At 41.1% G+C, this 22,655-nt stretch overlaps 1 protein-coding gene across 5 annotated transcripts in view; it reads left to right on the top strand.

Moving 5' to 3' along the window:
- gpc5c (glypican 5c) overlaps positions 1–22,655 on the top strand; it is a 139,594-nt gene that overhangs the window by 108,169 nt on the left and 8,770 nt on the right. For all 5 annotated transcript variants that reach the window (XM_088085426.1, XM_088085428.1, XM_088085427.1 and 2 more), the window contains one exon: positions 7,230–7,371. In XM_088085426.1, the coding sequence (XP_087941552.1) occupies positions 7,230–7,371 (142 nt within the window). The remainder of the gene's footprint in view (positions 1–7,229; positions 7,372–22,655) is intronic.

Here is a 22,655-nt window from a genome sequence, read left to right as displayed (position 1 = left end):
TTTAGTCTATCACTATCAGTTTGTTTTACGCAGCACATGCAGTTGCAAATCTTTGCTAGATATTGATCTGAAGTTGCAACACTCCCACACTCTCCCATTTATTTTCCTTGACTCAGTTCTGAGTTTGTTAGTGAATATGAAAATAAAACCCTAAAATACCAAACATAGTTTTGTCTTTTTTTTTTTTTCATTAAAAGGCAAAGTACTTTGTCAGATCACTCCCACAAAAAAAAACAAAAAAAACAGCCACATAGGCTGGCTGTTTTTTTGTAAGGCGATATCCGTTGGTAGCTGTAGTGATTATGACTGCAGTAGAGGAGAGAGTGGTGTGACATAATGACCGAGTCCACGTTTGTACAAATATCGAAAAAGCCCCTGTAGGGGGGTGGGGCTTGTGGCGGATGAGTTAAACATCTGACCTCTTCTGATAACAAAGTATGTGATGAGTGCCACGTGAAATACATGTCAAAAGTAGTTATTTACTTCCAAACCATGAAGTTTGTGCTAAATCTATAGTTTTGTGTTTACGGACGTGTTTAAAACTGCAACCATTAGAAAGGTAATATACTATATGTCGTTTCGTTGACCTATTCTGTTGTTTGTATGAGAAAGTATTGTACCTCATACTTCATTGTCCACGAGCATCATCATGTCACTTAAAAATGTTTTGTGTATTGAAATCATTTTTTTTAACTGGAGATATTTTCAAATCTAAAATGTCTGATTTTGTGTGCGTTACTCAGCGCAGAGATGGCTTCACTTTGAACCTGACATTGAAAATTAAGCAAGAAGAATATCATGAAAAAGGCTGATACAGCCATTTGTCAGCCAGTTGTCTTCTCAGTATTTAGTTGAGCCTGGTAACATGTAACAGCAGCAGGTCCTACACAGTGATGAAAAATCATTTTAGGAGAAATAGATTAGCAACACAAACATCAGAATAAATGTTTGGCATTTATGTCTATGCAAACCACGGATATGTTACATTTTTACGGTTCATATGTAGCAGATTTGAATCTTTAAGTTCAACTCCCAATTTTATGTCTTGACAACGCTTGTTAACATGTAGTTATATTAAGGCACAAAAAACATTTGGTTAAATTAAGGAAAACGTGTAACTCAAAATAGTCAGTTTTGAAACCAAGCAAAAGTTTTTGTGTTATTAAGTTAATGTGTGTAGGTGTGCTGTCTGATTTGTTGGTTTGCTGTCTGCTGTCTGGCAGTTTTCTTATCAAGATGTCACACCATCCACCAACCTGTGCCCTGATGAGAAATTCAGCCCTTAAACGTGTAATCTAAGCTATGCAACTGTAGAAATATTGAAATGACATGCAAAAATGTACAAATGTAATGTATCCATGGTTTGCAGAAATGTACAATGCCATCATTTTATTCTGGCAACTGGGCAGATATAAGACAAATTATAGATTACCACTGTACTATTGTGCGTACGATTACAGTGAATTAAGCAAAGTTAAGTTCAGACTAGTTTTATAAAAAAAAAAACAGCTGTATATCTATCCATTTGAACTAACCTTTAACAGCTAAAATGTCTGTCTTATTTTAAAGCATGTTTTCTCCATCAATAGACTGTTCTGAAACAGCAAAGCTCTATTAAAGCGTAGTGATAGTCAGCATTGTTTTACATGTCAGAGAGCGAGAAGGCCGAGTCATGTTAGAATAAAGACAGCTTTTCCTGTGGGGTTAAAGGCAAAGCAGATTTCTGCTTTTTACGTTACATAAAGGCTGCTGCTATTGAAATATTCTGCCCACTCGCTCACATTTACCATACGGTGCTGTGTGACCAATCAAGAGGACAAGTCTTTGATAGGTTGTTGTTGTTTTTGGGGACATAAATAGACCATCCTTTGTTGTGTTTAAAATATTCTACGGTTCATCTATGGGTCCTGAGTCATTTGAGGCTGTAAAATATTGTTTTCATGCTTATATTAGTATTTGTATTTGAAATTAACTTGCACAGCCTAGCAGTATATAATGTGTTTTCTGCCTTTACTGTGAAGAAGATAGAAAAAAAAAGGCAATTTGAGAAACTGCTTAAGACACTCATTGAAACCCAGAGCTGGTCCTCAGTGCAGCAACAGTCAATCAGAAAGAAGATAGGGAGAGGGAGAATATTCACAGCATATTATGCATTCAGCAGTCTTTAAGAACTCATATTGGAATATTGTGTATCTCTCTTCCTTTAGCTCCTAGGACAAATTAGCTTCTTCACTATGCTGGTGGAATACCACAATTAAGTTCCCTGCATGTTACTTTTGAAATGACCAATTTAAACAGAAAGAAATAACGAAAAGTCTGGCAGTTTTGCAGTCTTGACACACTCAAAACAAACCAACAAACTGCATTGGACGGCAGCCAACCAACAGTTCTACAACGGCTCGACCGTGGTTTCCACAGCGACGACGCCTTAATTGATTCCTTCTCTAATTAACATGCTTTCAGGACAGCTGGGCCAAGCAGCATTGTGTTAAACGTCCCCTGAACGGCACGGTTATTAGCTTAATACCCCAATGGTTATCTGGATGGTGTTGGTACACAACATTGTGCTGTGCAGCAGAGCATTTCCACATAAACCCGTGGAATGTGCATTGAATTTATTTAGTTGCTTTACATAATAAAAAAGGTTAATGGGTTTATCATGGTTGCAGTCCAGAACATAGGAGTTGTTTTGTCTCTCTTGCTCTCTATCTTCCATTATCACTTATCTTTCCCTTGCAGGCTTCTACTATATATTTGAAATTATTTAGTGGACAGATGCTTGAATTCTAGTTTGCTTTTTGAAGTTGCCCTCATGCACTGTTTATATGTATACCTACAAAAAGTATTGCACCACATAAGCATGAGCCAGGAATTTGTGTAAAACCCACATAGTCGAAAAAGACCGCCATCACTTGACTAATGTGCTGACGGGATTAAAGAACAAAGACCTTAAAGACCAGAAGTCTGTGTGACAAGGCATGTTGGGGTGGTGGATGGGTCAAACAACAAAGAACTTCTTCCCAACAGACAGGCGATCGGAATATGAAACCAAGTGAACTTTTAACCATTTTTGAATATATTGTCACAATGTTTCTTCTCCTAAACCTAACCAAGCGAACTTTACGTGGCAAAACCTAACTTACGTAACTTCATTACTTCATTAAGTAATTTTATTTTATGATAAATACAGAGCATCATTTGTGGGGCACTAATCTGTTAAATTTCATACAAACTATTTTATGAGGATAACTAGGCTTTGGTGTTAACTATTTTTTCATACCTTAATACCTTTTTGACATTTCACAGAGGAACTGGGGTTCACTGTGTATGATGGTGTTACCATCCCCTCCTCCCCCTCCCTAACCCCCTGCTGTCTTTCCTGACGGTCTCTCTGTAGTTGCAAGCCAGCTGTTTACAGTCCTCTAACATTATCCCTACCACTTGCAGCCGGTTCTCTGCTCAGCTGCCCATTCCACCGGTGGAGACTGACCTTTGGTGGTACATGCTGTGTACTTCAATACACTACATCCTCAATACAGCCTCTCAATATGAGTTTAACAGAAAGTATTTTTGACAGTATTGAAAATCATACCATAGGGATTTCTAAATACCCTGGTATACATAATGTCGTGATACCATCCAAGCCAAGACGATGTATTGACTTTTTTGCAGTTATTATTCCTATAATTTCGAGACATAGAATAGTGTCAAACTGTAATGAGAATAACTAGTATGATACAGTACATAGAATAGTTAACAACTGAGGTGGGAGAAAGGATTTTCATTCTGTCCCACATAATCTACAAGTCCCTTTACCAAAGTTTTTCCTTCTAACTCAGCATATCACATTGCAGCCTGAAAACAGGCAGAACAAGTACAGGAGGACACACAAAGAACCCCTCAACAGGTTGTAATCTGAGCTAATCCATAACTATAAAATGCATTACTGTAACTAGTGTATTATATTGTTCACATTTTTTTGCCCTCTTGTAACTAACTGTCCATCTATGAAAACTGAGCCTTCCAGCTCTTGTCAGTGGCTTTCATTTTTGTGGTGAGCGTAAGTGATATGTTTTAGCTGTTTCCACTGAAGGGCCCACTCCAGCTTCATGAAGCCTGGCCTTATGGTTGTATTTGACTCATTTCACTGTTGCAGTCATTTCACTTATTCAGGCCTGCAGTGAGAAGGGGCACATTCATAATAAGTAAAAATGGAATACACGACAGATGTAATGAGTTACAATAGCAGAAGTACCCGCTGGTGTCAGGATCTGTCTAGTCTCCTGTGCCTCTCTCTCTTGCAGACAGTGGTAATCACTGCGCTGGTTAGGATGACAGAAAGAATACCAATGTTTTCCTGACAGCTCCTGTGATGACTTTGACACCAGTTGAGCTGCTGCAGAATTAGTGCTGACAATCAAACATTCAAACTTCAACATCGGCTAAGTTTTGTGTGGGTTCCTTATTATTTGCCTCATTATTTTCGCTTGTCAGTTTAAGGCCTTGACTTTCTAGGCATTTATACTTTTTTAAAAAATTCTCTTCCAAGTTAGGTAGGTCTTAAATATCTTATTGTATCTTAAGTATTTTCTGACTGAATGAATTTCCTTGAACTTTTGTATAAATATTCTAGGTTCCTTGAGGTTCAATGTTTGTGACTTTGGTGATCCAACCATAAAGTTGTTATCAAAATATTGGACTAATTGTCAGGACATGCAGATAGGAGTACAGTTATTTAACTTACCTAGACAATGTAATCTGATGACTTCAGTGCTTCCCTGACTTTTCTTTTAGTGCATTACAGATCAGGTCAAAATCTTTTTTGTCCAGTACATGGATTTATGACCAAATACTTGCAAAACTATTGACATTACCATCGGCCTCAGTTGCACTTTAGAGCTAAACTAAACTAGGATGGTAAACATGGTAAACAACATGTTAGCATTCTGACATTAATATTTAGTTCAGAGCTGCAAACACGGCATGACTCTAGACTTTTAGGGCCCTATGTAAACAATCTGATCTACATTTAGGGTGTGTACAACCAATTCTGCTAATTAAATTGTGCATAATCTTGGCGCAAAGTAACGTATAAGGGGTAAATGTTGTATTTAGTCCTTTAATTAATCATAGGTGTGTTTTGGGTGAAACATGAATCCAACGGATCAAGAGTGATGTCTCTCATTCCCTTCACACTGCTTTTCAGCAAATTGGAAAAGCAAGCTTTTTTTATTGAGAGTAATGCATTAAGAGCAGTAATGTCACTGCAGCAAATATTGTGGGACATTTAAGCAGCAAAACTCGACAGGGAAAACAATGCTAAACTTTTAGCTTCTTAAACAATCAATGAAGTTATGCTGCCCCTCGTGTGTAAATGCACACAGCATCTCTCCTAATGGGGATTCAGACAGCAGCTCTGCAGCTCTACTATAATTTCTGCTATGTTTACATTGAAGAGAATTTTGTTAATATTTTTCTTATTAATGATGCATTATTTTACTCACTCCAACCCATCCACTGTGTGTAACAAGCAGAGTGTACATGCGTTGTGAACCTGCCTGTTTAGGTCCATCTTACAGTTTGAATTATGCACCCTTTGAATAGCAGGAAAATACTGCACTATTCTGACTTAAGACCAGGTTTTTGTAGGTAAATGGCACAGTTGCTTTCTGCTGCCTCAAAATAGCAACACACCAACAATGTGCCTGACCACACCTCATTTTAAAGCCTACACAGCCTTGTGCGTACAGATGGATGCAAGTAAATTTGCTATTTACACAATGTCTGTGCAGGCTGTGAAAATGACAACTACGTTGGTCTGAAACCAGAGATGACAGTTGTGTTGCGCTGTGCTCTGCTTTGCATTGAGGGTAAGATAGGGCCCATGGTCTTGTTACAGTATGATATCTTACATGTGGCTTTGAATTGTCAATATGCCTGTAGTAAGCAGTGTTCTCAGGCTCAGGAGACAAATGGTTAAAAGGTCAAACTTGCTGCCAGGTGTGTTGAGTGACAGGCAAAGTCTGGTGTCAATGGTGAGGATATTAGTCATCCCTCAACACCCCAAACCCCTCCCCTGTTTCTCCCACCTACCTCTCAACATGTCTTTAGGGGTTATTCTCTCCATATGAAGGTCAGCCGTGTACCAGGATTGATCTTGTCAGCTTTCTCATGAATCTTTAATAGTGTGTGCGCGTGTGTGTTAGCTTGTTTGCATATACAACCTATGTGTGTGTCTCTAGTTCCACGTGTTCCACAAATCTGGTATTCACGCCACTTTCTTACCCTCCTACTCCAAAGGATCATTTGTTGTTGTGTCAGGGGCGCTTCTTGTCTGACACGGTGTGTGATGGAACAAAGACCACCTTGATGATGGCGGACAGCAGGAAGAAGCAGCAGGTGGTCCAATTAGTTGGGCCCATGCTGAGACGGAGAAACACCGTAAGGAGTAGTGTTTCACTATGGAGGCTGAGATAGTCTTTATGTTGAAGTGTGTCATAGTACGGCCTGATATCGCTTCTATAGGCCCAGTTGTTGATTACAGTGAGATGCAAGAGTGACATGAAAATACAAATCGAGATTAATGCAGACTTTCGACATTGTAATGACCCTACAAATATACCAAACACCTTAAAGATGACAAGTGTTGTGTAATTTATGTGGTTTCCTGAAAACTTTAGTAAAGAAGTGAACATTTGAAAGGGAAAGTAAACTGAGCTTTATCTAGAAGATATAAAGTTTTCTGTCTAATGGAAACAGCACAGTTAAAAAAAAACTCACTTTTGATTTAGAGTGCTTTTTCACCTTGTAATCAATGCTCCTCTTAAAATATGGTTTTAATTACATGCAACACATCATTATACCACCCAGGGCCCTCACTGTACACCACCCTCACTGTTCTACTGTTTCCCAGTGATGCCATACATTATCTGATTGGACCTTGCTGACATTTACAAGAACTGATATTTCAGAGCAAGAAACGGGACACAGGCGGCATACTGGAGGGAACCAAAATGTTCTATTTGGAAACACTACTGCTGCCTGGTTGCAAGATTCGTAACTTTCTATGGAAATGTATTTCACTTGACAGATCAGTTGTGACTTGCAGAGTAGAGACTTAGACCAGTTTTGTGCCAGGGCAAGAATCAGGTTTGCTTGTAAACATAGTAAAAACTAATACTCTACATAAAGCAGTGTGTGATAAACTGTATGACTGTGTTTTCGTTCAGGAGACCCAGGAGAGGTTTCCAAAACTGGGTCAGATGGAGGCTTGGGATGAGCTGGGCAGTGGAGAAATAGAGGAGGGCAGCACCACAGACTGCGATGATGAAGATGGATGTCAAGCCTCTGGAGACGGTCAAGACCAGACCTGTGAGTAATAATACATGCCTACCTCCACATACACTTGCATTTACACACAACTCCCCTTCCCTCTATTCCTTTCCCTTTGCCAGTTGCAGTATTGTTGTAATAAGCCTCAATCATGTGCAAGTTTCCTTCACGTGCAATAAGAGCTCTACTTTATCATTACCCACCGCCCACATGATGTCAACAGCAATCTTTAGCCCCTTTTACACTGCCTGTCCACAGCAGGAATTTTGTGCCATTATTCCACCCTGCTGCTCTGTTTAAATGTAGGATTGCACAATGGGGGGGCAGAGTTGTTTTGCTGTTGACGGCCTGTAAAATAAGTCAACTGACTTCCTGAAACAAAATGTAAATTGCATGTTTCATAACACAAACACTACATAAATATTTACATAAGTAATATAAATGATGAAAATGTTATTCTGCTCAGGTCAGGTCAGGTGTGTTAATGGCAGCAAACTGGGGCTAGTTTGACTTTGTCCGGGTTTCTGACTTCGGATTCGACTTAAATTCATTTGGACTTTTCCATGTTGGTGGTTGTTTTCTTCCGAGCTCTGTGTACAATGGATTCCAGCATTTGTCACAGTAGAGACACCGCTGTTGTGTTACACTTCAAGCCCGTCAGGCGTCTTTTTTCTTCCGGAATGCTTATTCAAGTCACACACTGGGGTGGCATTATGCCTGCGTTGTTTGGTTCTGTATAAAAAAGCAAAGCTCACTCTTTGAAGGGTCCTCATTGTGGCACTATTATAAGATCTCTCTGTAAATGGGGCATTTGTGATGATTTAGAATAACTCTTGTGCTCCACTTGATTTTGTGTAGTAGACAGTATAACTAAGGACAGACCTGCCTCTGAAGGCATAGTCCTTTGTCTCTTTTCTCCAACTCAATGAGCCTTAAATTGTTTTTAGCTGGTGGCCACAAAATCACTATTTCATTCACATCCTACATGGGAAGGGTAATTCACTTTAAAACACGTTTTCCCACTCTGCTATCCTCATCTACTGTGTCTCTACAGCAAAGGTGGTGGCACTGGAGGTCGCTCAGACCCTGAAACAACAAGCCAGTTTGCTTCAGTGGGCACGCACACACACACACACGCACACGCAAACACACACACGCTCAAGGCAGTGAGGAGGTGTTTGGACTTGTTTTGGCTTTGATGAGAATCATCTGATCTCGTGCAGAAGCTTCTTGTTAATCATCCCTAATTATCATGTTGTTTTTTCCACCTACACAGTTGAACAATGGAGTTGGTTGTGAAGTATTGTCTTTCTAGAATAGATAGATAGATAGATAGATAGATAGATAGATAGATAGATAGATAGATATACTTTATTGATCTCAAAACTGAGAAATTGGGATGCAGCAGCGCCATACAGTAAGAACAGAGAATAAAGAGCACACATTATTAATAGAATATAAAGGAATATGCTTAAAAAAACCTAAAAAAAACTAAGAGACTGTACATATCTACATATATACATATATATACATGTGTAAAGTGCATATATACATGTGTAAAGTGCAGAGATAGAAGAGAGCAACATGGAGCAACAAATATGCACTTATCCATGCATATAATAGCAGCAGGTGCTAAGTTTCGTATAATGGCTAGTATTTTTTTTTCTTGTGGCTGGTAAGTAGGCCACAAGGCCACAGTGCTCCGAGACATCCATGCAAGCAGACTGGCAAACACAATGAAGACAGGCCCAGTGATAAAATCTTCCCTGGAGTAAACGGAGCCTCTTCGGCTTCCCCAGTTCTTCTACAAGACTGCAGAAAAGCCATCTGCTGATTCAGCAGTCTCTTAATGCATAACTTGCACCATGCTTATGAATGCTCACAAGCCCATTTTGCACGGACAGCTAACTACATACATTAACAGGTGCCTCATGATGAGAACACAATTAAATACAATTGGCCTGGGTGTTTAAGATCATATAATCACAACAGCCCCAGTACAGTACAAATTTGGCCGAGGACCTTGTTGCATGTTATCTGTCTTTTGCCTGTCACCTCTCCATTCACGGTTATTAAAAGAAAGGCAAAACTGTTTCAACTCTCAAAAAAACTTTTTAAAAAAAGAAAGAAAGGCAAAAATGCTCCAACATGTCATTGAAAATGTTCAAAAGACAACAATTTATCTCTTTTGAGTTACTTGTGTCACAGCATTATCAATTATTGCTATATCATTAAATTTCATTTTGACTATTACTCAATTACTATTACTTTGACTGTTGCTTCATACCAACTCACCTAGGACCTCCCATTTTATGTCATGTTTTCTTGAATAGAAAAAAAAATCCTATGAAAACTTCTACTGAATTACTGGGACCTCACAAAATATTATAGCTCCACTCCAAGTACTTTTTTAGTTATGAATTTTTGAAGTCTGGCCTTCTGAGCTAAATGTCATAATTTTTGTGATTGTATTTTAAGCCTTACCAATAATATTGAACATCCTAGACACCCTTAGGGTAATTTGCAACTTGTATTCTAACTACGTTTATCAACAGATCTAAAAACTACTGTTCTGGTTTTACCAAAGGGTAGCAAGAAGGCTTTCTACACCACAATGCAGCTAATGCACCAATCAATAGCCATTACATTCCTAGTTACACACAGTTCTGAACAGGTCTTTTCTGCCCTGCTCCTTGTTTCAATGTGTATAAAACATGCCAGCCTTTCTTAGAGCTCTGACAGCAGCAGCAGTATCCCAACAGCAGGGGATAATCAATCAAAACCACTGTCTGAGATTTTCAGAACAAAACCCATTAGTCTGAGCTCAAAGTATAAATCCATATCCTGGTGAGCCCTGTTGCCTGTGCAACTGTCCTTTATCTTTCAAAAGAATATTTGTCACCCAGTAACAAAATCATGCTTCTTACGAAAGGTGTGACTGGCCTGTTGGTATCTATAAAGACAAATTACTGCATAGGCCCCATCATTAGACAACACTGACAGTCATCTACTTCTTTGAAGACTGATCCCAAGAACAAGGCAACACTTGTGCTGTGACACATGTACAGACGCTTTTTGGTACATTATTCATTTACATTCTACAAACCTGCCTTTTTGAACTCAGTTGTAGGTATGTTCTGCTATTTGGCTATTTTCACAGCTTTCAGTTAGAAAATGGCTAATCATTCTTAAAATCAGTTTACCCATAACATGCGACACTCCTTTGTCAAGCTCTTTGAAGTGACCAGTTCGAAGTTTCAGTTTTTTTCTGTTAGAACTGAACTTTTGAAGTTTTAACACTTTCGAAAGTTGTCTTCTCAAAGCAATATTGACTTTATGTTATATTTAACGGGAAGTCAGCTTGTTCTGTGTCTCATTCTCCTATGTCTTTACAATAATTGATTGACTGACTGGTTTTAATTATCCAATAGTGCTGGTTGACAGTACTCAATACCTTTAAAGTATCAACTAAAATAACCAAGTACCAAGTAGTTTAAAAATGTCTCCAGTTCAACGATAGCATCGTTGAGCCCGATATTCTAATCCCACACCGCCAACCAATAGCAGCAACTAACATTAAACACTGAGCTGTTAAAAAGTCCCAACAAACTCGCACCAACATCAAAACAGCCTGACTCTGTTGTTGACAACTGTTAGGTAATATTAGCTCTGTGGTGCTGTCAGTTAGCCCTGTCAAAATGTGGGCGTGGTTAGGCTGACTCTCACAACTCTCCCCAGTGCAGAGCTCACACTCCTGCAGTAGCAGCTATACAGTCTGTGGTAAGGTGAAGTCGAGCGTGGTATATTTTATCAATTCTGCATGCTGAGATGCCACAAAAATGTTTGAAAGTATGACTACAGTACACGGCACTATATTTACATTATGGGTAATGAATGAAGTACTTTATTAAAGTCAGTATCACTTTAAAGCTACTGGCACTGGCATTGGTACTGGTATCATTTTTTAAGCTACCCAGTCCTATTATCCAAACATCAGCTTTGGCAACAGTTAAAGGAATCCCTTAGTTGGTTGAGCCTGTAGTGAATTATAGGGGAAGCAGGCATATATTACCTTCTGCCTGTCCACTTGTTTGCCTCTGTGTAGTTGTGGCAGAGCTCCCAAGGTCCATGTTAAAAGGGGGCATGACCGCCCGCTGTTATGCTAAGAGAGACTTCATTACCAAGCTAATGAACAGCACTAATCTGCAGAGAACAGACTCACTGTCTCTATCATCACTCAGATGTGATGGAACTTCTGCAAATCGTACTAAGGAGACAGGATGCATGCCCACAGCCTCCTGCATACTCAAAGCATTCAGAATGTAGATATAGATGCCTCTACATACTTACCAAGCATCAGTAGCCTCTTTTACACAGAGAGCTTTACAGCCACAAAAAGGTACCCTATTTATACGGCTCTTGCATTTTTACACAAAACCAGATGACAGCAGCATCATTCTGCTCCTGTGTGTAATTATACACTGCATCGCAACATCCCGCGATCAAAGGGGCGTGACGTTTAACACAACAGCATCGGCCACTAGTGTGTCATAATATATCCGTCAGCAGCACTCTCTAAACAATAAACAAAGGCATAACATGTCAATAACCTTCTCTGTTACACGGTGGTTGATCTCATCCTCTGCTCTGAGGGTAAGGAGCTCCCAAATCTAATTGTTTTCACATTTGTGGACATTTAGAGCCACCGTTCTTCTTTGTATTAGCCGCTAATTGCTACAGCTGCTTTTTAAACCTCCCACGGTGGGTTGCACACTTAAACTAGCAGTCAAAAGGTAACACCCGTGCCGCCCATGGTCACATCTTTCCGGCTCGATGTTTTACACAGACCTCATTACTGGGCTGTTACTACCTCCAGTCCTCACTCAGAGGCGAGACAACGCTATTCCCCCTTTTCGTGATCGAACATTTTATATGGAATAGCGAGGCAGCATAACACCATCATATTCCTGCCATGAACAGGCAGAGTAAATGTGACTAGTGATTGTTTAAAACACAAGGATTACATGCAGAAATATGAAAACTGAGCACAATTTTACTATTTGACACTGCCGAGCTTAATAAAAACTACAAGACAAGAGAGACTTGGAAAAGTGGCATTCTTTTCACATACCGCAATTAGTTCTCCACTTTTAAAAGAGAGTGCAGTCTGATTGCATGATGTCATGCCTGTTTGATCTTGGTTCAGACCCTGCTCATCTCGCCTGGAGGCATGTTAGTGTACTTTGTATGCAGACTAAACAAGGCCTAGTCATGTAGGAACTGCCATGACCACAGCCATGAACAGGAGAATAAATCAGTGTATCTTTAATGAACCATATCATTCCTCTCCCCTGCAGCTATAAGAGCTTCTTCTGTGGTACATTTTGTGGCGTGACTATGGCTTATTAACTGTATTAGCCCAGGAACACTTACAGCCGCTCCTTCCAAAAGAGATATTCATTTGTAGCTCGCTCATTAACGTATTAATCTATAAAAGGCCCACAGTGGCACATTAGACCACTATCTCTCCATTAGGAAGAGAGAGGAGATTCCAAATGTCCGTGCATCAAAAGGTAAAGCAGTACTTTATTTGTCTGTCTGCTTCTGTGAGTCCAGCAGCCTTGTCTGAGTCTCTGGCAGAGTAGAAGCTGTCTTTTGTGTTCTGGCCTTTTGTGCAAATCTGGAATAACAGACTAAGGAGAAGAGATGTCTTTTTTATATATTGAAAATGAATATACACTAAAAGTTTGCTTTTAGTTTTTACAGAAAATCTTAATGGAGTTTTGGATGGAACGTGGGAGATTTAAAAGCTTTCCCGCTGCTGCACCTTTTGTATTGAACTGCAGTATAGTGTAGTTAGTGCTGCTGTTGAGGCAGTCTGCCTGACAAAGGTGCGAGAATTCATAAAAACAAAAAGCAGGTTATCCATCTCCGAGGAGGAGGAGAAGTAAATGCATGGATAAACACTTCCTGTGATTGAGCCGCAGGGATGTGCTGCGAAAAAGTGTGAATTGCACAGCCATGAAAGTACAATTCTCTTTTGGTAACAAACACCATCTGTCAGGAACACTGGTGAGCTCATTAAGAAAGTGAAGACACCCCCGGCATTGCTCACACACTCTGCACTTCGGCGGGTAAACCTCTCTATTAGCACGAAGCCATTGGCAATGATTGTTTTGCTTTGCCATCCTGTCAAAGAACATAATTACCTAAATATGACAAGATGGAAAGATTTAAGAGGGGATCAGTGTGCTTCTGTTATTCCTGAGCAGAAGGACAAATGTATTAACTTTTCTTTGTCTCCTTGTGTACCCCAAGGAAACAGCTGGCTGGACGTGTGTGTGTGTATGCGCGCATGTGCGTGCGTGTCTGTGCGCCTGTGTGTGTGTGCGCGCACGTATACCTGACCCCAAGGGAAGTCAACTCCGAACACTATTTTAAATTCACAGCAGCTAGTTTTGTTTGTTTTTTGTTTTTCATTTTTTTAAGAAAATGGGGTGTTACAAAAGTTGTGAATTGTACACTATGAACCCTGCTTTACGCACACACACATTCAAAGACATTGAGAGGTGGTCTGTATGGCATGAGAAGGCTCCAATCAGCAGATTTTGAATGCAAGGCTGAAGGGCACTGGAGCAAAATCTGCACACCTCATCTATCAATGTCCACTATAATATGCAGTTTGTATTTTGCTATGCACAGTTGTAGAAAATGCTTCTGTAGAGATCTTGTTTCTATAACTTGAATGTTCAAAAGACTGCATAGTATTTAGGGCTGCCCCCTGATAATTTAAGATTCAATTCATCAGTCAAAGACCAATCGATCGACTGAGATTGCTTCAAGTCAAGCAGTCATCCTTGTTTGTTTTTTTTTATTTTGGCTTGTCAGTACACTGTGCAGTGTACTTCTGAGGACGTTTTGGTCCCTAGATTTTTTGCTGCAGAGTGAGTGCTCTTGACTTTCACATTACTCTTTGTTATAAGCAGCTGCAAGGATGATGCAGCAGCACAGAGGAGAGAGAGACTCTGCACCTTGGGCTCTGAGATGCCATTATCTTCTCTCTTCTGCATAGAAGTGGTGAATTTAAAGCTTACAGCAACTTAATACAACACAGAATCTAACTTTTGCTTGATATCTACTGTCTGCAAAAAATGTATATTTGATCTACCATTAGCACAGCTTGTTTACATAAATGCTGCTGTCACAATGAACGTCCCATTGGACCCGTTCAACTTTAAAATTTTATTTGGAATAAAAACACATCCGCAAATGACACAGCCCTAATAGTATTGTAGCTGCATATAACTGACCTTGATACAGCATTTCAACTTTGACATATCGGCCCTTATTATGTTCTTGGGTTGCCGTTGTGTTTGTACCTGAATGTCAAAGGCACGGAGAGAACTTCTCCCCAAAGCCAAAAAGGCCATAAAGGTGTGCGGCAGCTGTTCACCCTGGCAGGGGAAGCACATTCCTGAAATGAACGACTGCTTTGGGCAGGATATGGCCAACCTACAACAGTGTTAGCAGGATTACACTGGATCGGCCCCAAGCCCACTACAGCCTGCTGTTGCCGTGGACGCAGCACACAGCTTCCTTTCATGTCGGAAAACTCGCATGATGGAGAGATGAGTGGAGATTAAGGGCGATGTGCTGCAAGTCGGGTTTAAGAGAGGACACGAGGTCACAGGTAGAGGTGAAAGAAAATTGTTTGAAATGGTAACAATATAGCTGGATGGTGTGATGCTACAGTACAAGATGTACCAGAGACATGGAAGTACAGCTAACGTGGGAATAAAATGTCAAGGGCTCAGAGAATTGCAATATACAAACCTATGATTCAATCTACCGTGAGAGACAGGGGTTACAAAGGGTGGGGAGGGGGATTTGGTGCTTGTGTGCGCTGCCAGGCTGGGTAGAACCAATCCCCACCCCTTGATCTTCCCATCCTAGGTCCTGGACTGAGCCGGAGCCCCTTGGGACTGGCGTGCATAGAGGCCGGCTGGTCAGCAGATGTAGTGGCTGTGTCCCGGTGCGGATATTACCAGTAGGACTGCCATTTCCCTTAGCCTTTCATCTGGAGCTCAAGGGGCTGAGCGAAAGCTCCGCGGGGCAGAGTAGGGTTGGAGAAGAAGGAACAAGAGGATCAGAGATGGCTTTGCAGGGCAGGAAGATGGTCTGGTGTGCGGATGGGTGTGGGAGGAGTGAGTCACATATTCACTCAGATATGCAGAGTCATCTATTTGTTCTATCTGACGTTGTGAGCAACATTGCGTAATTTTCCCAGCACTTCATCTGTGAAGGATTCTGAGAAATATGAGCATCATTCCCTATTAAGTGAGCATGGGGACAGACGCCCTTCAAACAGAATAATTAGAGGGATAATCCTGCAGACTAATATGTGCACATATGTTAGCACTTGAACTACCTGACAGATATTCTGTTTTATCATGATCACTGCTCTGTAACTAGTTATATTAACTTACTTTTATCTAGGCAATCAATTTCCTCCATTTTTTAAAGTAAGATCAGCTTGTGAGTTTACAGCGTGTATCACACATTTTTATTGTACACATCCGCATTTGTGAATAACTGTCTCCCATTTCTTGCTGTGCCCCTCCATCCTTTTTTATACCATCTTCTACCTTTCTTTTCTGTGATCTACTTTTTCTTCTCAGCTTGGCATATTCTGCCCTGTGGTTTTTATGGCACTTTGAGAGCATATTAGCTTGAAGGGCTCCCTAGGTGCGCGGTCATCAGAGGAGAATGGTTCTCATTAGCCAGCATCATCATTTTCTTTCTAAGCAGCATCAGCGAGGCCTTTATGATCAAACCTCCTCAGCACACCTTTGGGATGTGTGGACATACTGAAAATCTCTGGTGTGGCAACAGGTTATAAAATAAAGGAAGTGGTGGGACCTGGGAAGTTAGTGAAAACAATATGTAGAATTTTGTATGGTAACGATGAAGTTTACCAGCAGAGGAACAAGGAATGTTAGTGACTCAGTGCTCTGATACCATAGTCACATAAAAGTCTTAACTACAGTGCCACAGAGGGAGCTGTTATTCACTAATATAACAAGAAATCCTTACAACATGTGCAGGTTTCCTGGCAGTAAATCGCATTTAAAAGATGGTGTCCAGACTCATAAAGTGGTCTTTATTGAAAGCTGCAAATTCAGTGGATATGACTTGAAATTTTAATGTGTGCAGAGCTCTCTTTCACGCCCACCTTCCATCCCTGGCACCCTGTCAGGCTTTGACCAAACCTTTGGGTTGTCAGATTAAGGCCCTATCCACACATATAAAGATATTTTGGTAAAGTGATATTTTCCTCTATGTTTTGGGCTCTCGTCCACATGCCAACAGAGTTTGAGGTCACTGAAACAGATTGTCTTCTTCTGAGGTTCAGAATTTACAAATCTTGGGTTACTCTTTACCTGTAAAGCAGAGCATTTGGGAAATGATAACATTATCTTCTCAATTTGTAGATTCCCATTATTGCTTTTTGCAGTGAGTATATACTAGAAACAACAACAATGGCAGACAACCAGTTTGATACTTTTCTTTTAGCATTTCTTGGTCTAATGACTGCTTACCATATACATTTTCCATTGCTGCACCACTTCACAAACAAATCTTTAGTTACTCAAGGAGGGATATTTAGGTACTGGTTAGATGGAGGGAAGTTTATCGGAGTTCATCTACGCATACCACCCACATTGTTTTGATAAAAAGCTGGTTAAAAATCAGCAAAGTATCCCTTTAATCAGTTCTCAATTAATTTGCGGAAATATTTTGTTGTTTGTTTCACACACTAACAGACAGACCTACAGCTGAGGTGATTAGTGATGGCCCTAGTTTATTTGGGCTGCTTTATTAATGCTCATACCTGAACTTCTCTGCTGGGGGTGGGGATGGGGATCGGATGGGGGGGGAGTGGCAGTGTGTGTTGCGTGTATGACCCCCTCAATTTTCTTGACTCGCCTGGAGCCCAGCTACTAACACAGAAACTGGCATTCCTGCTGTAACACAGCACTGAGCAAATAAAGGCTGACATTCCTGTGATATTGAAAAATACAGTAGAAGGATAAACAGGGATGAGTCTGATCCTCTTTGTCTCAGCTCGGCCTGGAATGCAGGGTGAAATACACACGAGGTGAGGGGAGAAGGAGAGAAAGCATGGAGGGATTCTGGGTGGGATTTTCCCAGGCAGGTACTCAAACTCAAAAGATGTGAACTTTTGTTTTAAAGCCACAATCAGAGTATCTGTTTCAGATAGCAGGGGTGCATTAGCATTGCATGAGTGGTCAGATAATGGACGTTGGTAGCAATGAGCCAATTTTTGTATCGACTACCTGCAGCGTGCAGCTTTATATGTGTGTACGCATCAAAGTCCAGAGCATTCAAGACAAGTCACTTCATTAAAGGCCTATCCTATTGACCAGCGGTGAGAGCGACAAAGCCCTTCTCTCTTATCCATAATTGATGTGGCAATTAGAGCTGAACCTGGAACAGACTGTCAGGCCTGAGGGCTGGGAGGGGGCTGACCTCTCAGTGCTTCAGCTGATTACAGATCAGATAGGAAGGGCCACTGACGGCGTACTTAGTGCACCGTTCGGAGTAATTTGATTCTAAAACTGCAGTCAGTTATGCAACCAAGAGTTTACATCAAAGTATTTGACTCGCCCCCACAAAATCAAACATTTATAACATCACAGCACAACTTTTTTTTTTATCCTAACCCACACAGATTTCTGACTTTGAAGTTGAAAAGGCAAGCATCACTTAGATCAGTTTAATTCAGAGGAGGCCAGTCACATGGAGCAACACAAGACTGCAATCTATTCTCTGTATTTCACTTTTGTGTGGGCACTGCACTGCTAATACTTGGTGACACTGAGCAGGTAGCACCATAATGACAGTTTAAACACACACGGGCCTCTCTTAAGCAGTTCAGCTCTCAGTGTCACTTGAACTCAAGAGCAATTGGAGGGTTGAATGTGTCATTGGCTGTTCGATACTCAAGGCAAGCCTATACACAAAATCACAGAGAGAAACCCTGTGTGAACAGATGAAAGCATGAGGCTTCTGTACAGCTCGGCTGATTCCAGCAGGCAGGAGGAGGGATCCATGTGTGAAATGTTATGTCAGGAGACACACACGGTGACAGCGTCTCTTGACTGCTACCTGCTCTCCGTCTTGACTATAATGGATGGCCGTAAAGTGAGTGTGTGCATGTGTGTGTGAGGGAAAGAGCAAAAGAATATGTGAGTTTATCTCTGCATCCTTCACGCTTGTCTGTCCACAAGGACAACCTGACACCTGCCAATGCAATGAGGCGTCTGGTGTTTGAGTGCATGCAGGTGTAGCGTTCAGCGTGCGTGAGTGTGTGTGTGTGTGTGTGACTGAACACTGACACCATCCAATTTCAGTGTTCTGCAGGGATATGTGGTGTGCCTGAATCTTTGTGAAACTGAGGAGTTGTGCTGGGCCTTTAAAGGTATACCATGCAAAAATCGTCAGTTGCTGTTTGTGTACGCAGGATCCAAACTTGGCCCCTCCTCTCAACACTGCTTGTGGGTACTATACACCACAAGCTATCATTGGAGGGGCATTATATTTGTTTCAATATAAAAAAGCTGATACTTGAATATAACTAAGTTAACCACGGCACCTACCTGTCTAACAAAAAAAAGGCAAACACCCATTGCTCCTCACCCCCATCCTCTCTTTCAGGGCTAGCCAGTTAAAGTAAAAGTCAACCCCAGATTTCATCTCATTTAAAAGCGAGCTTTATCTGCTTGGCATATGACCTAGCTATGTTGGCATTTTTTGGAAACATACTGGCTGGAGGCCCAAGGATTACAGCCAGTACAACTCCAGACCAAAGCAAAATATTAAGAATATACAGGCTGAGGGCAGTGTCACTGACATGTACACAGCCACACACTTCCAGTGGGTCATATGTGAGGGTTTTTTTTAGAGGGATGACTTTTGGTCATAAACCCTGCCCCCTCCATGTTAGCAGATCAGACATGAGCCAAAAATAAAAGATCGAACTACACATCAAAATACATGGTTTCTGTCATTGTAGGTGGCTATTATTGTGCTAATGCATGGCTCATTTTTATGATACATTTGGTTTGAATTTGTTAATTAATGCTATAAAATGAGCGTGTGACATCATAACTGACAGCTGTTTGTGTCAATCGCTGTGCTTGTGATCAATGGCACTTTTCACAATCGGGTTGCACAGGTGTATGGTTTCTGTGCAGACTTGAGGAAATTTGGGCTTCAATTTTGTACAGTTGGAATAAGTGGAGATGTGCCATTCATCATATTCTCTCTGTTGTGTATTTGTTATTTTTCTTGGAAAATCCAGCATAGTATACCTTTAACTTCTTTCTTTCATGGCAGTTGCTTTCTCCTCAGGATTCTCGTCTATCTTGAGAATGTGTCATTGACTGGTGGAGGTCACTGTCCTCCCAGGGCCTCTTTTGCCTATTTGTTTCTGTGTGTATGTTTGTGTGTGTGTGTATAGGGGAGTAAATCTTAATCTTGCCAAGGAGCTTAATAGTCTAGTACAGCCAAGAACTGCACTGGGTAGATTCCATTGCACTGATCCCTGCTCTGGAGTTGCCATGCTGCTATGCCCGTTGCTAGGTTAGCTGTAAGCTAAGATGAGTTCCCCACTGGTGCCCCTGTATTTTTGCCCCTTGAGCCTCTTAGGTGGCCTACCAGAGACCCTGTACCAGTCCTAGATTCCCTACGTAGGTTGCCTGTGAACCAGGGGGACAGTTCCCAAGAAGTAAGTTTGTGTGTGTGTGTGTGTGTGTGTGTGTGTGTTACTTAGAATACGGAATAGGGAGATTAGTTTGACGGGTGAGGAGCCCCTGCCTGACATGGCACCACATAAAGAGTGAGCCGTGGACAAAAACAGCACAGAGATGGATGGCTTGTAATGAACTGTGTGAATGCATCCTCCCCTTCTTTCCACCCTCTAACCTTACCCTTCTTTGTAGGAAAGTGTGTGTGAAAAGAGATAAGGAAATGTGTGAGTGCTTGTGAAGGTAAATGTCTGTGAGTGTGTGTGAAACAGTGAAAGAGAAGCCTTTACAAAAAATGACCCGTAGAGTTTTAGCATTCTCCAGTTGTCCCAAACAGTGTCAGGACACCCGTGATCCATAGTCACCAAGAGCAGCATCAGTCTTTTATTGGTGTCCAAAGGTCTGATCGGAGGGAGACTGATGGCTCTGTGTCCTAGTAATGCTGCTTTACCCAAGAATGAAGGAGGCTTGCACATACCTCTTAGTGTGTATTGGACTCTCAAAGCATCCAAGTCTTGTGTTGTGTGAAAATGCTGATAATGTTGCCAACGAGTAGGAATGGTCACTGAATGGATGCTTGGTTTCAACCTGGTCTCACTCCCAACTTGTCAAACACTGACACTTGGTCAGTGGCGCAAAACAACAACATACCAAGGCACCCTTTAATGGCAGTATGATACACCCCCGTAGGCAGTATTTTTTGAGCTAGAAAGCCTCCATAGTGTAGAAAGGGCCAGTGGTGAATGGGCCAAACAAACTCTGGACTTTCACCCATGAGCCAGCTGTTTGCGTGTGAAACCAAACATCAGTCGAGTTACTTTAACAACTATGTAGTGTGCTAGTATGTGTAGCAAACTCTGCTAGTGACATATCTCATGTGATGTTAAACTATAGGTATTTGAAAAATGGAGACTAATTTTCTTGTTTATTTAGGTTTCATCTTTTAAAGTTTTTATCTTACAAAGGAGAGCTGTGTGTGTCGGAGCCTGCAGCCTGCTGCATGCACGAAGGGCGGGGCGGGGTCAGCTCTGTCACTCTGTCTCACATGCATATACTCAGAGGCCCTGCTCGCAGTGACAGGCTCCAAGGTCTGGCTATACTTCCTCAAGAGTTGATGCCGCCACAAGTGCTATAGCTCTTTTGCTCGTAAGGGCAATTTTTCAAAACATCAAGCTAAAGTGCATCACGTACAGGCACCAAAGCGCACCATTTATGACTGCCTAGCTCGTAGTTCATATTTTGTTTCAGCACCCACCTCAGATATGTTAGAGTCTGTGATGGTGATTTGTTCAAAACAATGGTATTGCTGAATGTTAATTTGAATACTGTTCTTACTTATATAGAAAATAAAGCTATGTTAATTAATTCAATCCTCAACTTTATTACATGTTTTCGTTGTCCAAATCAAGGAAGTAAAACTAAAAACAAAGTGTTATACCTACATTTGAAGTTTATTTTGAAAAGAGACTGTATGCATTTAACAAGCAGAAACTGTTTATTTCCTATGACAAAAAAAGACACAATGCATGTAATGAGCATAAATTGACCTGCAGAAGGGTTATCTGGTTAGTTATATTTTGACGTGTCTGCCACGTCAAAATATTAGTGAGAATGTGTTAGTGGTTGAAGTCTCCTATTTATCAGTATTGTATAACTGAATATAGCTAAATCACAAATGAGGGCCAGCACACATCTTATCTACACAAAGTGGCATACGTTTCTGAAATTACTAGTATAAAATCTGCAGTCATGAAACTAGACTTAAATTGTCTTTGAAATATATACTTTTACTGAAGGGAGTAGTGAAACATTGCATCTTATCTGTGTCTCTCCTCTCTCTTCACTTGGAAAACAGAGACCCTCTTGCTCTTAAATAGATGGATGTCAGGTAGCAAATATCTGGCAAAGGTCACACAGCAGGTTGGATCTGAGGAGAATTCTCTGTCCCCGTTAATGACGGAGACAAATGGCACAAATCATTTTTACTGACTTCAGTGCATTTGAGTAACGGCAAGCTGGCGCCCACGCTTCAAAGACATATTGGCTATTGCATAAAGATCTTGTTTTACAGCAAATAAGGATTGATCTAGCAAATCAACAGTGTCATTTTTCAGCTGCTTCGCAGAGCTGTCACATGTAAGGGACTGCTGCTCACACTCACAAGACTTGAACTTATGCTGGAACCAAGCATACACTGTGGAGAGGGTTGACTCGCTAATCACACATCGTCTCACTGCTAATTTCAAACACCATGACTGTGTGTGCCTGCACCATGAGCACGTGTAAATCTTTGAGTTGTGGTACATGCTCACATTTATGTGTCTGCCTGTGTGAGTGGTAAAAAAAATGTGTCAAAGGTCACCTTTCATAATGAAACATCGCCATGAGCCAGATCCAGTGGCCTTGTCAAAAACCCAGGCCCATGTGCTGCTTTACAGCCCCAACACCCCCCCGCATCCGTCTGCCATCAACTGCTTAGCAGGGAGAGGACCC

The sequence above is a fragment of the Plectropomus leopardus genome, chromosome 12 (assembly GCF_026936395.1).
Source record: "Plectropomus leopardus strain MGB_pleo_1.0 chromosome 12, ASM2693639v1, whole genome shotgun sequence".
Classification (NCBI taxonomy): Eukaryota; Metazoa; Chordata; class Actinopteri; order Perciformes; family Serranidae; genus Plectropomus; species Plectropomus leopardus.
This window is presented reverse-complemented; position numbering and strand designations above follow the sequence as displayed.